The sequence below is a fragment of the Pseudonaja textilis genome, chromosome 9 (assembly GCF_049901715.1).
Source record: "Pseudonaja textilis isolate UNSWEBS1 chromosome 9, rPseTex1.2, whole genome shotgun sequence".
Classification (NCBI taxonomy): domain Eukaryota; kingdom Metazoa; phylum Chordata; class Lepidosauria; order Squamata; family Elapidae; genus Pseudonaja; species Pseudonaja textilis.
In genome coordinates, this window is record NC_141998.1 from 13772785 (window position 1) to 13789471 (window position 16687).

At 36.1% G+C, this 16687-nt stretch overlaps 1 protein-coding gene across 1 annotated transcript; it reads right to left on the reverse strand.

Moving 5' to 3' along the window:
* Positions 1-784: 784 nt before the first annotated feature.
* On the reverse strand, positions 785-8231 carry LOC113447710 (interleukin-1 family member 10-like). The gene is made up of 3 exons (XM_087938757.1): positions 8204-8231; positions 3705-3874; positions 785-1278 (listed from the first exon to the last, which is right to left on the reverse strand). The coding sequence occupies exons 1-3, from the start codon at positions 8229-8231 to the stop codon at positions 910-912; spliced, it is 567 nt and encodes a 188-aa protein (XP_087794883.1). The 3' UTR covers positions 785-909.
* Between the last annotated feature and the right edge of the window lie 8456 nt (positions 8232-16687).

The following is a 16687-nucleotide window of genomic DNA, read 5'->3' on the forward strand; positions in this document are numbered from 1 at the left end:
AACCTTTGCTGTCCAGAGACTCTGTGTGTTGGGAAGCTAGATAAATTTGTTTAATAAAGAAGGAAAAGGCTTTGGCAGAGAGCAAGTCCTTTCACTTTTATCTGCCTCCGAGAGAGATAGAATTAGGTGAGTGTGCTTTCCCTTTTTAAAATAAAAAATAAAAATTCACAGAAAACCAGACACTGACTTCCAACACTTTTGTTCTTATTCTGGTTTTATTAGTTCATTATTATTTTCTCTCTTGATAGGTATTTTTCCATACCCATCAAGGAACCCATTTTTGCAGGGGCTGTATAGTGCAGGGCTGTACAAAGCATTGAGTATCAGGTTTCAAATCATTGTTTTCCCTTAGTCATAGCCTCAGGAAGAATTCCTTTACAGACACAAGAATCAACTCCTATAAATATGTTGGCCCTAAGCTTTAAATTCTATGTCTGTTCCCTGATGTTTTCAAGTCACTAATCTTTTAGCCATCCTTTTCTAAGTCTTGTGAAGTAAAGATATCTTTACCATGTTTGCATAGCTGGTCTGGCTGGCCTGAGGATTTTCAGTTAAGCCCTTATGGTACTTTCTTCAAAAGATCACCAAGTTGTAGAAAGTTAGCACCCACCCCTCTCCTATAAAAATGAAATATTTTGAGAAATATTAGAAAGGCAGAATATTATATTTCCCTGGATGAGAAATGGAGAAACATGCTCTTGGAAAGCAGCCCCCACCTTCCTTAATAGCCCATGGCAGATGTCAGCACTTAAGAGATAAAGAAATAGCTAGCTCTATTCATAAGCAAATACCCTGCTTCATCAATAAATATCTTTCAAATCAGTCCCCAGTGCCTTTCTCCTGGCTTGGAATTGGACCTGGATATTTTTTCCAACAAAGTACAACAGGTTTTCTAGATCAGGCAAACTGTTATCTTTCTCTACTTCCAATCCCACCTTCTGCTTCTTTAACACAAGCACAATTTATTAAAAGAAAGAAATCAAAAAGCCAAAAAATATTTTCATGACATATAAAATACAGCAAAACAATCTTCTCCATCTCTCTTTGAAAATAAAACTTCTGACTCAGTATTCTTTGAAAATGAAACAGGATGTTTTCAGGTCCTCCTTTTGGACTCAAACCAATAGGTTTGTGTGCTTCAGAATAAATACTTAGGAACCATCCAGGGAACTGTGCAGATTTAAAAGAGCAAGTATCTCCGCTGCCATCAGTCTTGCTGTAAAAACTGAAGTTCAAAAACTTCTCATTTTGCTTGTATAGATACATAATGTCTCCACTCTAAAAACAGAAAAGCTTCATTAGAAAGTGTCATTAGAAATAAATCATGGTTGTGTGGGAAGTCCCCCCACCCTCCAAAGTATGAAATATTTTGGAAATATTTAAAAAGACAGAATATTATATTTCCCTAAAGGAGAAATGGAGAAACCTGTTTTTAGAAGCAGGAAATGTCTCTCAAGTTTTTTTTAATAGCCCACAGCAGATGCCAACACTTAAGAGATAAGGAGCTTATTGAAAGAAGAAGACAAGTATCTAGATAGCTCTATGCATAAGCAAAGCAAATACTGCAGGCAGAAATCCATTAAAGACCGGATGTTTTGAAACTCCCTGCAGCAAAGTCTGAACAAAGACAGAATGGTAGGATTAGAAGCAGCCCCTCACCCAAGATCCAACACAGGATGAAAGCCATTAAGCCACAATAGGAATTGCCCAACACCCTTTCAGAACACAAGCCCCTTCATTGTACCATCCCAGAGCAGTCCAAACTTCAAACCTGGGAGCTCAGATAAACAAAAAGCCAGAGGTTGACCAGATTAGCTCAGACAAACACCTAGGATTTGTTTGCCAGCTATGACCCCTACATAAGCTCTACATGACCCCATTGAAATTTGACTATAGAATATTAAAGGACATGTTTTTGCACAGGAACAGGAAGCTCAAATACAAAGCTCAAATATAAAGCCCAAAGAAGGTATATAAAACCCACCCACCCTCAACTCCATTTTGTCAGCTGCCCAAAATCACATATGGTTCTGCTTCAGGGGTGGGATGCAAATATTTTTACTACTGGTTCTGTGGGAGTGGCTAGGTGGGTGTGGCTAGGTGGGCATGGCCATGTGACTGGGTGGGCATGGCTTTTTTGCAGAAACCCCCCTTCCTTGCTCCTTTTATTTTGTCTCCTGGGCCTCAGGGAAGCCTCCTGGGAGACCGTTTTTGATCCCAGGAGGAAAAAAATGGAGCGCAGGATGGAGCCACACAGAGCACACACACACACACCCTCACATGCCCCTTTTTCAGGGGTGGGATCCCACCGGCGTAACTACCGATTCGGTGATTTTACACTTTGCTGCACGCGTGTGTATACTGTCATCATCTAGCTGCCTGGACAGCTGAGCAGTGCTGCATGTGGGTGCGCAGCAGTTGAAAAGGCATTTTTTCCTGCTTTTTCAACTGCAGCTGTGTCGCATGAAGTAGCTGCGGTTGAAAATGCAGGAAATAAAGGTCAGGTAAGAGCCCAGTCAGGCGGGTGGGCCAAAACAGCAGCAGACATAGAACTGGTTCTATGTATGCTCTCTGTTTGCTTCTTTTCAGAGCAACCAGTTCTACAGAAGTGGACAGAACCGCTAGAATTCCACCCCTACCTTTTTTGCCTCCTCAGTCTCAGGGAAGCTTCCTGGGCGAAGCAGTAAGGCAGTGAGGTGGATCCCAGCACAGCTGATTGTCGGAACAGCTGATCGTTGGAAGGTGAAAAAAAAAAAAAAGAAATACTGGTTTGGCTGAAGTGGTAGCTGGTTTTTTACTATCAGTTGGCCCAAATCAGGCCCAACCGGTAGAATATCACTACTGTTCTGCTCCATCAATAAACTATCTTTCCAATGCGCCTCCATGTTTCCAGTGTATTTGTCTCAGCTTGGAACTGAACCAGATGGATTTTTCTTCCAACAGCTGCAAAACTCTTCTTAAATAATTTGTAGCGCCTTACAAGACACATTTTCTACATCCATGTGCCCTCTTTAAGCAAAGTTTCCTTTCTGGCTGTCTTATTATTAAAAGTGGATTTTTAAAAACCACAAACATTTAGCTGATAAACCAATAAAGCAATTATGCCAAATGTAACCAGAACATGGGAGTAAATGGTTTATAGAATTGTTTATGTATAAATTGTATACACATATAGTAAGTCAACATATTGTTGAAGCTACTTTTGCAAAAAAATGATTATAGAAACCTCTCTCTCTCTCTCTCTCTCTCTTTCCAACCATATCACTTGAATTTGTAAAAAGAAGTGATCAGACACAGCAAGATAATTCCCATTCAACCATCTCTATATTTCCATTGGTGAAAAGTATTTCAGACATTTTAATATTAATACAGAATAGAAATGGTACAAATCATACACCATAAAAGGACAAACAAGTATTGGAATTCATTGTTGGAATGTGTTTCTGTGCAACAACTAAAGTAGTATTCAGTCAGTAGGTGGCAGTGTTTACAAGTTTGGATCTATTACACACACACACACACACACACACACACAGAGAGAGAGAGAGAGAGAGAGAGAGACTGCTCCTTTGTTCTAAGTAGTTTCCTGTTACAGTTGAACAGTTGAGCATGGTGACTGCTCTATGTATCCTGCTGTATGATTACTCTGTGGTGCTATACATAAACAAATTACCTAACAACAAGGATAATTTTCCAAAAGAAACTGTCCTCCTCCCCAATTGAGGCATAAGTGTAATATTCACCATTAACTGGAGCTGGAGTTGGCCCTCCTCAGTCTGCACACAGTTTATTACAGTATTTGGTTGGATACCCATAAAGATGGCTTGCTTTCTTACTTCTAGAGCATTATTAGGAAGCACAGCAATCAACTGCTCTGGAAAAGGATCACAGGAACAAACAGTATAAGAAGACAACAAAAAATGCCATTTTTTTTCCTATTGGGAAGTTTTGGAGAAGTCATTGATGTTAGGTTAACAATAAGATTTACCAAAACAAGAAAAAATAGAAGAACTACAAATCCTCAGCTTGAGATAAGGCCTTTGTAGACATATCTCTCACTCTAGATATTGTGGGAGAACTGTATTAATCAATGGTAATAAAGAATCAGTTTACTAGTACTGTTGCAATGTACTGGTACTGACTGTTACGCTAAACGTGGCAATGCTCAACCTTGTAAAAGTGATGGATGGACAATGGAATGTAGCCATGTGATAAGGTGCTGTGTGGAAAAGTACTGGCTGGAGAAACGGAGAAATGAGAGTAATATGGGAGAAACGAAAGTTATGGAGATAAGAGTAACTGGGAGGAGCTAAGAAGTAGGACCATGAGATACCAGCTATGGCATAGGTTTGCATTAGCATAATTATGTAGAAAGCTTCTTTGTCCTGCTATGACGTATGCATGTAGCCTATAAAAGGAGTACCCACCATTATTAAAGGGTCTTTCATCCTGAGTAAACACTGTGTGCCGTGTGTTTATTTATTTACCATGAGAGGCCCAGGGCTCTGAGTTCAGACCCTGTCGTCGCCAGGAGGCAGGCAGTGAAAAGCCACATAGTACCTTCCTAATGAACAATTTTATTAAAAGGCATAGCAGTTCACTTTATCAGATGCAGAAATGAACAGAAATACATCAGTTTAGCTACTTTATGTACCTGAGTTCATGAAAGCTTATGTGTTTTCATAAGATGTATTAGTTGGAAAAGGTATTCCCAGACTCCTTCTGATTTCTGGTAGGAATATCTGAATCTGAGAGAAATTTGGGACTGGGAGAAATACTATGGTTCTTTTCATGGCAGCATTTCAATGCCAAAAATTTAGTGTAGTGTGTATTTCCATTTCTGACATCGATAAGAATTCAGAATGGCAAGATTACTTTCCAGCACCAATCCCTTGCAGATTTCTCTAGTTATTTAATTATCTGAATTCCAACATCTAAAGTATCTATGGGTACAGAAGTACACATGTAAAATGTTGGGGACCCAGATTTAGAGTATGAAACATTCCACAGGAAATCTTTAAACCTAGAATTCAGAATAGCTTTACCAAACTAGTTACCAATAGACAGTCATTTCTGACATCTCCATTGTCAATTCTGCACATCAGAGATATTTCATTAATCATTTTGGCCAAAGACTGTTCCAGTTTGCTTGTTTGTTTTAAAAAAAGAGTTCTCCTTTTGTTTTAACCTGTGGAATTTGAATCATTTGGACTTGCTACCATGTTTCTCATATAATAAGGCTGGGTCTTATTTTTTTTTGAGCCCCGAAAAAATGGCTAGGCCGTCTTTTGGGGGGTGACTTAATTCCCCCCCTTGCATCTTCGGGCGGGCGGTGACGGCTTGGATGTTGACCTCGGCGTTGGTGGGGCACTTCGTATCAGGGTCAAAGCAGGTAGCACCATATCCGGATGTACAACAAAACTACTTCCTAACGGCAAGCCCCCCCCACCATTCCCCCCATTTCGCATGTTTTAATATAGGCCTTAATTTGGGGGGAGGGGCTTAATTTCATTTCATGGCTATAAAACATGCTGGGACTTCCTATTGGGGGAGGCCATATTGTTGGAGAAACAGGGTACTAGCATGTCATCACCCATCAGACTGAAAATTTTCTGGCTGATATCCCAAAATCTGGACAAACGTGGCCTTAGTTCACTAGCAATACACGTCACCGGGTTTAGGTTCTGAGAAGAAAATTTCTGCACTCATATAATGCAAGCAAAAAAATCCATGTTTGGGCAAATAAATGATTAAAACTACAGTGTTCCAGTAAGCTTAAAAGGTGTATCTACCACAGAAGGATACATCTAATACAACATGTGGAAGAGAACCTTCTTGGTGAGATTCTTGGTGAAGAAACTTTCTACCATGTGGCAAAATCTTATCTCTTCCATTGTACTTTAAATTGTTCTTAGGACTGATTTTAACTCTGATTATAATTCTGATCTTACTTGTACAGGTAGTCCTTGACTTATGATCACAATTGAGCCCAAAATTTCTGTTGCTAAGTGAAATATTTGTTGTGACTTTGTCCCATTTTATGATCTTTCTTGCTGCAGTTGTTAAGGGAATCACTGTAGTTATTAAATTAGTCAAACTGTTAAGTGAATCTGGCTTTCCCATTGAGATTGCTCATCAGAAGATCTCAAAAGAGGGTTACGTGACCCCAGGACTTTGCCACCGTCATAAACATGAGTCAATTGTCAAGCATCTGAATTTTGATCATGTGATCGTGGGGATGCTACAACAGTCCTAACTGTGAAAATTGTCATAAGTTACTTTTTTCAGTGCAGTTGTAACTTTGAATGGTCACTAAATGATCTGTTGTAAGTCAAGGACTACCCGTATTGGAGATTTTCTTTCAATGTTTTATCACTTGTAATTTTCATTCCTATGAGCTGCTTTGACTATTCTACAATATGGACTGAAAGATGGGGTGCCATTTGAATAAAAAATAAAAATTCAGAACAAGAATGCATTAGTTGCAGCTAAATGCTATTTTATGGTTAAAATCCACAATTTGCTGTACTGTAAAAGAGACTTAACTTCATTTTAACTAAGTGTGGTTGATTGGACCAAGATAAACTTTAGTCATGTTCAAATTAATTCTCTTTTTAGCCATTCCTTCCTTCTCTTTGCTTGACCCTCCCTTGCCAACAACAGTTAGTTAGTTAATTGATTTGTAGGCCATTCCAATCTGTTACAACTTTTGGCAGCTTATACAACACAACAATAAAAAGATAATTAAAAACAAAAAAATAATTAAACATCAAGAAAGATGCCAACCATCATTTACAATCAGAATACCAGAGATCTATCACTTACTACCTGGGCATTTATACCTTTAATACTCCTCTTCCTGAAAAGCAACAGGAGTTAAAAGTGTACAAGAAGGCAGCATTAGCTAGATTGAGTTTAGAGCTGAGTTTATACCCCCTTCCTAAGGAAATGTAGTGTCTCAAACTACTTTCTTACAAAAATTAGATGAGAAAGCAGAAAATTGTAATAATATATAAACAGGTAGTTGCTTAAAATCTGACCCAAAATTAAACTTTAGTTGGTTATACTTAATGGTAGTAGAATATTGATGACTGTGCATGTATATTTGTCATTTGTAAAGAATAAGAAAAACAATTTTTATTTCTACATTGTCTAAGTTATTTAGAAGATAGACATGCTTTAGAAACATCTCCAGAGCAATGAAGGACAAAAAAAGAAGTGCTTTTTTATTAATTATTTTTAATGCATAGCATCTTCATTTGAAAAAAAGATGGGGGTAATGATAGAGAGAGAGAGATAGTTTGCAATAAATTCATTAACCCAATCAGAACTAGAACTATAATAAATGAAACAGTAATGGAAATTAACTACCTTCTCCAAAAAAAGTCCCTTAGTTTTGTAAATTATTTTCAATACATAGGATCTTTATTTTGGGAATTTTTAATAATGAAATTGCAGAATTAAGGAGAGAGAGAGAGTGAAAGCAGAAAGAGAGCTTGCAATCAAACTCTTCAAACTAACCAGAATAGACTAAATTTTTTGTGTTGATTTTTTAAGAAGTTTGTGAAACAAGGTGCCTGGATCAATGTTGCCAACAGAAATCTCAGGTAAACATATCTGTAGAAGGCCATATCCTCACTAGTTGACATTTAGCATTTTTTTTGCAGAAAGTATAATGCCTTGTGAAACTAGGAATACCAGCCAGTCCCAGTTGCCTGGAGAATGACTGCCTTCCCAGAAAGGAAGTGTTTATTCTATAATGAATTCATGTATTCTCTGAAAACAAAAGCAAGGTACAGGTAGTCTTCATCTTATGACCAAAATTGGGACCAGAATTTCTGCTGTTAAGCCATATGGTCATAAAGCAAGATGTCATGTGACTGTATCACTTAATGACCGCAATCCTGACAGTCTGGGTTACCATCATGAACTGAGAATTGTGATTAATTAATTGTCATTAAGTGAGTACCCACCCACCCCAATCCAAGCCATTCTAAGCTTGATCCCTCCCAGTCTTGAACTTCATTTACGTAAGGGATTGCCCCCAACTCCCCCAGTTTACCTATCTACCCCCACATCTCTGCCCTTTGGCCAATCTGCCACCCTACTTTGTGAAATGGCAAACAACCACATGGCTGTGAGACTGCTTGCTGTCAGGAAACAAGATCTGCTCCAGCCCAGTTTCAGCAGTGATCCTTCTCACCACCCAGCACTCCCAAAACTCCTGCCATGGCGCACCAAACCTGTGCCTGATTTTCCCTTTTTTCCCACACAGCCTAAGCTTTTTTGCAAATGGTTTCTGGCGTGTTGGAACTCTCTCTTTCTCCCTCTCTCTCTCTCTCTCCCTCCCTCCCTCTCCCCCTCTCTCTTTTCTTTTTACAGCTGAAGGCTACTTAAGCCCAGCCCAGTAGCCAGACTGAGCATACCTCATAAGCAGCCGGAGCAACAACAAGCCATTCGGATGGCAAAAGGTATTTCCTCATTACTGATATATTAACACTGTAATGCTTCTATGTTCCTGGAAGAAACTAGAAGGAAATAGCTCAAACATGTTCCCTAACTGACTAGAAAGAGATCTGGGGAAATGGGGAAATCCCAAATCTCCTCCCTTACATCTTCTTTAGCTCATGAAGCAGAGGATACAGCACCCAAAGTTCTAAGCAGAGAAATGAGAAATGAATACCTGTGCAAATGTGGAGACTTTGTGAGCCTTGATGGATCTCTCTCTTTCTGTGATGTTCTCTGGGCCTGGTGTTACCTGTTATAACAAGGGGGTGTGATTTACATGCCCCAAGATAATATGACTAATACTTGTGTTTTAATGAGCATTGACTGGGCCTTGTGTTTTCAGGGAAATATATCCTTGGTTGGTTCAGTGAAAGAAACAACTGCTTTTTTTCTTCTCATATCCTGCCCACCAATGCTTTCAACGTGACCAAGAAGCTGCTGGAGATATTGCCCAACCTGTAAGATGGCCAAAATTGGGGGGTTGCTGACTCTGCCAAACCTGTTTTTCAAAATTCAGCATTCATTTAAATGCAAAAACACACTCAACCATTGACCTCTTGAGACAAAATACGATCACAGGTTGTTTTTCTTCTGAACATAAGACACTGGAGGTGTTCTCTTTCTCTTTTTCTTCCTTTTAGCTCAGGACTTCAAAATCCAGAATGTCCACTAAGGAACAAAGAAGGAAAGGTAGGCAGAATGGATTTGGAAGATCTACCTTGGATTTATTTTTTTGAGGACTGAAACTTTAAAATATTTGAGAAAATACAAAGTGGAAAGAAGACACGCTAGGGAGAAATTGTATAAAGATAGCCCTCAATTTATAGCAGTTCACTTAGTGATGATTGAAAGTTACATTGGCACTGAAAAAAGTGACAATTTTTCACACTTACAACCATTGTAGCATCCTTGTGATCATGTAATCAAAATTTGGATGCTTGACAGTTTGTTCATATTTCTTGTTTTTTATTTATTTTATTTTTTTTATAAAAAATTTTTTTATTTTAACAACAAAACAATATAGACATACCACATAAAACATAAAATATCATCCTTCTTCATAAATTTACAAACAGTGCATCGATAGGTTTACCACTTTTTTTTGTGCATCCATTTCCTAGTCACTAATATAATTATATTACATAATAGCTCATATTATCAATAATTGTATAATCTAATATCATCACTAAAATATCATTTATCTATAATTTTGTTAATTCATATTTTAACGAGATAACTATAGTTTACTTAGTTTATTTTGCAATAAATCATAAGATCATACCAAATCTATCTTAATAATGTTTTATAAAGATAATACCAAGAAAAAAAAGGAAAAAAAAATTTTTATGCTAAATCTGAATATTCTATTATTATGTTTTATTATCTAACCATTGATAAAAAAGATCCCAAACTTCATAAAATTGTTTATCTTCTTGTTCTCTGATTTCAAATGTCAATTTACTCATTTCAGCACAATCTAATATTTTCTTAATAATTTCTTCCTCTGATGGAGTTTTCTCACTCTTCCAGTTTTTAGCAAATACAATCCTAGCCACTGTTAATATATTTACAATCAAATACTTCAAATTTTTATTATATATATCAGGTAAGATTCCCAATAAAAAAATCTCTGGTTTCAAGTCTATATGTGTCTTTGTCATTTTTTCCAACCATATGTGAATCTTAGTCCAATATTTTCTAGTGTCCTCACAAGTCCACCACATATGGTAGTATGAGCCAGGTATCTGATGACATTTCCAGCACTTTTCAGATTTGTTCTTAAACATTCTTGCAATTCTTGTCGGTGGGAAATGCCACCTGTAAAACATCTTATACAAGTTTTCTTTATAAGCTGTTGACATTGTCATTTTATAATTTTGAGACCACAATTTTTCCCATTTCTCCAAATCAATCCCATATCCAAAATTCTTCCCCCAAACAATCATCGTTTCTTTAACTTGTTCCTCCTCTAATAACATTTCCAACAAATAACTGTATAATTTTTTAATCACTTTTTCATCAGTACCTGTCAAGATCCTGTCTAAATCAGTCAATTTATCATAAAATCCCTCCACTTTAGAATCTATAAGATACCTTGAATGTATTTGCGCATATGAAAACCAATTCATCTTTATGCCTTGTTCTTCTAGTTTTTGCATTGTTTTAAGTTCACTCTTTTCATCCAATATTTCCCCATATCTAACTGTTTGTTCCTTCTCATATATTATAGGATAAGAAAAAGCTTCAATAGTTGATAACCAGACTGGGATTTTCAAATAACATTTTCTCTTAATTTTTTCCCAATTCAACCATAAAGACTCCCTTATATAATGCCTTCTAAAATAGCCCTGCGATTTAGTTCCCTTATACCACAGAAAAGCATGCCATCCCAGTAATAAATCATGCCCTTCTAATGTCAACAATCTAGTCTTTCTTAATGTTATCCAATCTTTAACCCACATTAAATTTGCAGCTTGGTAGTATAACTCCCAATTCGGAAGGCCAAAACCTCCTCTAATTCTAGCATCTTGTAGAAGTTTTAATTTTATTCTGGCTTTCTTACCTTGCCATATAAACTTTAACACAATTTTATTTAATTCTTCAAAGTAATCTTTACCAAGCCTGATTGGTATGGTTTGGAACAAATATAAAATTCTGGGTAAAATATTCATCTTGATTGTTGAAATTCTATCTATCAATGACAATTGTAGATTTTCCCATTTCTTCAAATCAGATGCTATCTGTTGTTTAAGTTTAATATAGTTATTCTCTTTCAATGTAGTACATCTTGACATCAAATGTATCCCCAAATATTTAACCTTATTCGTAACTTGAATTTTCAATAAATCTGCCAGTTCATCTCTTTGTTTTAATAACATATTCTTTGTCAAGATCTTTGTTTTATCTTTGTTTATTTTCAAGCCCGCCATCTCACCATACATCTCTATCTTTTCCAGTAGCTTTAAAGCTGTTCCTAGAGGATCTTCCAAAATAAAAACCAAATCATCCGCAAAGGCTTGCAATTTAAATTCCTCCTTCTTAATTTTCATTCCTTTTATATTTGGATCCTCTCTAATGTTTCTATTCAGCACTTCTAAAGTCAATACAAATAACAAAGGTGATAATGGGCAACCTTGTCTTGTGCCTTTTCTTATATTAATAGAATCTGTAAAATCTCCCTCTATCATTACTCTTGCCGTTTGTTTATCGTATATGGCTTCTATTGCTTGAATAAATTTTCTAGCAAAGCCCATCTGTTCCAACAACAAAAACATGAATCTCCAATTCACATTATCAAATGCCTTTTGGGCATCTAAAAATATCAAAGCCATTTGTTTTTCAGGATGCGCCTTGTAATATTCCAAAGTGTCCAGAATTACCCACATATTATCCCTAATTTGTCTCTTTGGCAGGAATCCATTCTGGTCAGGATGAATAAAGTTATTTAGGTATCTTTTGAGCCTTTATGCCAAGATGGAAGCAAAAATTTTATAATCTGCATTCAGTAAAGAAATAGGTCTATAGTTCTTAATTTGTGATATAAGTGTGATATAAGCTTCTGACCATGTTTTGGGTGTTTTCTTATTTAACATGGCTTCATTCATAACTTCTAACAGTGGAGTTCTCAACGATTCTTGTAATGTTTTATAAAATTCTGCCGGGAGCCCATCTGGGCCTGGTGCTTTTCCATTATTCTGCCTATTAAATGCTTCCATTAGTTCCATCATTGTTATAGTACTTTCTAACATTTTTTCAGTCTCTTCAGATATCTTAGGTAGGTTAGCATTTTGTAGATAAAGCTTAATTCTTTCCTCATCAAAATCCTCCTGCTTATATAATTGTCCATAAAAGTCTTGGATAATTGTCTTTTTCTCCTTATTACCATAACACATTTGGCCTTGATCATCTATTAACTGTACTATTTTCCTAGATTCTTTCTCCTTTCTCAATTTGTATGCTAGCCATCTACCTGGTTTGTTTGCATCTTCAAAATAGTTCTGTTTAGCACTTCTAATTTTTTGTGCCAATTCTTCTTTCTCTGCCTGACCCATCTTATGTTTAATTATATCCATTTTGAATTTAATATCTTTTTTCTGTGGCATATTCTGCAATTCTTGTTCCAGTTTTTTATAATCATCTTCTAAAGCTTTAATAGTTTGCCGCTTCCTAAGATTCTTTTTCTTTGTATAATCCATTATTAATCCTCTCGCATATGCCTTCATTGTATCCCAAACATTCTGCATTGAAGTATCTTCTTTTTTATTTTCACTGAAGAAGAAAGCCAGTCCTTTCCATTTAATTGTCATTGGATTATGGTCTGCCCATATACCCGTTTCTATATTTATTTCTTGAATGTTAGATATTAGTTCTGAAGAAGTCCAAATCATATCTATTCTGGACCATGATAAATGTCTATTTGAATAAAAAGTATATTGCTGGGTTTTACCATTTCTTTCTCTCCATATATCTTTTAAATATTCTGCAATTCTTGTTCCAGTTTTTTATAATCATCTTCTAAAGCTTTAATAGTTTGCCGCTTCCTAAGATTCTTTTTCTTTGTATAATCCATTATTAATCCTCTCGCATATGCCTTCATTATATCCCAAACATTCTGCATTGAAGTATCTTCTTTTTTATTTTCACTGAAGAAGAAAGCCAATTCTTTGCCCATCCATTGTGTAAAGTCTTTTTCCTTTAAAATAGCATTGTTTAATGTCCATCTAGATCTTTTTCTTTGTCCTTTCCATTTAATTGTCATTGGATTATGGTCTGCCCATATACCCGTTTCTATATTTATTTCTTGAATGTTAGATATTAGTTCTGAAGAAGTCCAAATCATATCTATTCTGGACCATGATAAATATCTATTTGAATAAAAAGTATATTGCTGGGTTTTACCATTTCTTTCTCTCCATATATCTTTTAAATGTAATTCATCTACCATTTTAAAAAAAGATTTAGGGAGAGTCTTTCTACTTTGTTTTAATGCTGTCGCTGTATAGTCCAATTTATTATCTACAATTCCATTAAAATCTCCCATCATAATTATATTGACATGGTCCAGTCCAATTGATTTCATATGTAACTTTTTATAAAATTCTTCTTGTTTATCATTCGGAGCATAAATTGCAACAAGCAGTGTTTTTATATTGTTATCCACTATTTCAACCATTAATACTCTTCCATCTTCATCAGTATAAATCAATTTTGCTGCAATAGTTTCTTTAATGTACAGGACCACTCCTCTTTTCTTACAGTTAGTCAAGGAAGTAAAAATTTTCCCCAGTTTTGGTCTTACCAATAATCGTTGATGTTGTTTTTTAATATGTACTTCTTGTAGGCAAATTATATCAAATTTTAACTTCTCTAATTTATGAAAGATTTTTCTTCTTTTAATAGCTGAGTTCAATCCATTTATATTCATAGAAATCAATTTTTTTTCCTCCATGGTTATGTTTTATATTTAGGTCTAACAGTTCTTGTAGATCTTACTTCACGTTGTTCTTTGGTCTCCATTTGTCCACATACCGCACCTTCTTCTTTCCCCGTTCCCATCTGGTCTTCTTGAGGCTCAGTTGAGATGGTCTCTTTTTCTGTCTCTATTTCTCTCCTTCCAAAAAATTCATTGTAGAATATTTCTGCTTTCTCAATTGAGTTGATTCTGTGTCTCTGTTCTTGCCATATAAACATTAATCCTTCTGGGATCAACCATCTATAATTCACCTCTTTTTCCAATAACATTTTGGTCAAAAATCGATATTCTCTTCTCATCTCTCTCACTCTTCTGGGCACTTGTTTTAAAACCATGATCTCTTTACCTTTGTATTTCAACACCTTATCTCTTGCGACTTGTAATATTTGTGTTTTAATAGTCTTTTTAGTAAATTTGACATGGATCTCCCTTGGTAGCTTATTCCTCATCGCATATCTTGTGAAGACACGATATATCTCATCTACTCCGTCCATCATCTTTTCCTCTGTTATCTCCAAAGCTCCAGCCAGAATTTCTATCATTACAGCCGCCAAATCTTGTCCTTTTTCTTCCTCTATATTTTGAAATCTGAGATAAAATTCTGACCTATCCATCTCCCACTTCAACATCCCGGTTATATCTTGTTGCACCGTTGTTAATTTGCTAACAATATTTCCAATTGTCTCATCTCTTTGTTTGTCTTTCTCCTCAATTTTTTGGAGTCTCTCCTCCTGTTTCGCCATCATTTGTTGAAAATTTTCAGTCTTCGCAATTCTTTGTTCAATACTCTCTGTTCTTTGGTCAATACTCGTTTTGAGTTCTTGTATTCCTTGTATAATCGTCGCTAGGTCCATTTGTACTTTATCTTGCTTCGCCATTATTGATAGTCGTCCTCCTGTTGATGGAGAAGCAGGAGCAGAAGTTGAACTGCCAGAAGGTAAAGTTTTCTTACTCATTTGAATAACTCAGGATCTTTAAGCTCCTTTAATCCAATTAATAGGGTAGCCAATTATAATCCAGTTGGGAAGAAGAAAAACATTTAAAAAAAAACCAATAAAAAATAAGTCCAGGATTAAAAAGAGAAGGAGAAAAAGAAGATTAAAAAGAAAAAGGAGGAGATTCTTCAGGTTCTTCTAAACCTTAATCCTATTGTGGTATAGTCAATTATGATTCAAAAATAAAAATTAAGAATAGTAAAAAAGAAAAAGAAAAAGAGAGTAAGACCCAATAATATTAAAAAGCAATGATAAAAAAAAAGAAGAAGAAAAAAGAATTCTTCAGGTTCTTCACACCTTAATCCAATTATAAGGTCTCAAAAAATAAAAAAATAACCATAAAAATAAATAAGAAATGAAAATAGAAAATAGAAAAGGCAAAAATCCCAATAAGCAAAAAGAAAAATATTCTGAGGCTTTCCCTTTAAGAAGAAAGTAAAATTAAAAATAAAGTCAAACAAAAGAAAAAGAAAATAGATATACAAATATTACAAAACACTGTGGGATTGAAGAGGAGGGATGAAACAGCTAAAAGAAGGTAAAAAAGAAAGCACACTGCATCTTATTTAGTTATCCAAGGCTCTTATTATGGCTTCTCCACAAATTCCAAAGCCAAACTTCAAGTACTCAATTAGTAATAGAAGTTCCAAAGAACACCTGTTAAAACATCCTCCAGTGTTCTTCCCTCTATCTTATCAAGTTCCAGTGTCCTTGAGAAAGGATTCCTTCACAACCCTCTCAACTTCCAATGAAGTATTTTCAAGCCTCTAGTTGGCAGTGTTACAAAGTTTTAACAGTCAAAAAAGGGGGGAAAAAGAAAGAAAAAATAGGTGAATATAAGAGAAAAAACCAGTCTAGTTTCAGTTACTAGATCACAATGGAAGTTCAATGAAAACAAAAGTAAAAGTAAAAAGCCAAGCCTCAATTTGGCATTCTCTTTAAAAAATCGCCGCTAAATCAGTTTCATCAGTTTTTGTCCAAAGTCTTACAGGATTCTTCTCATTTTAGAGTGTCCTTAAGTCCCCCCCAAAAAAGATTCTCACCAGCCGATGCACTTTCTCTTTCTGCCTCTTCCTTCCGGAGCTGTCACAGCTTCAGCAGCTTAAAGGCTGCCTCTCCGCCGATGGTAAAAGGGCTTCTTCTGGATCAACCAGGGACTTTGCGATGTCCCTGGGATCAGCAGAACGCGCCCCTTACTATCACCGTCTCTACGGGACGGTTTAGGTCCATTAGGACTGACCAGGGGCGAAGATATCAGCTGCAATCTCAGAGCCCCGAGATTGCAGCTGTATCGCAGCAATGTGGCTCCGCCTTCTCCCTCGTTTGTTCATATTTCTGATGGTTGCAATGGGGGGCCATGTGATCAACTTTGGCGACCTTCTAACAAGCAAAGTCGACAGGGAAGCCAGATTCATTTAATAACAGTGTCACTAATTTAACAACTGCAGTGATTCACTTACGAACTTTGGCAAGAAAGATCATAAAATTGGGCAAAATTCACTTAACAAATGTTTCACTTATCAACAGAAATGTTGGGTTCAGTTGTGGTTGTAAGTTGAGGACTACCTGTATATGTCATTATTGCAACTCCCTCTTTCTTTCTTTCTTTCTTTCTTTCCTTTCTTCTTCCCTTCGTTCTTCCTTTCATACACACACATACACACACACACAAATTGTTGGGGTGCCCTCAAAGGGGGTTTCTTAACAAATA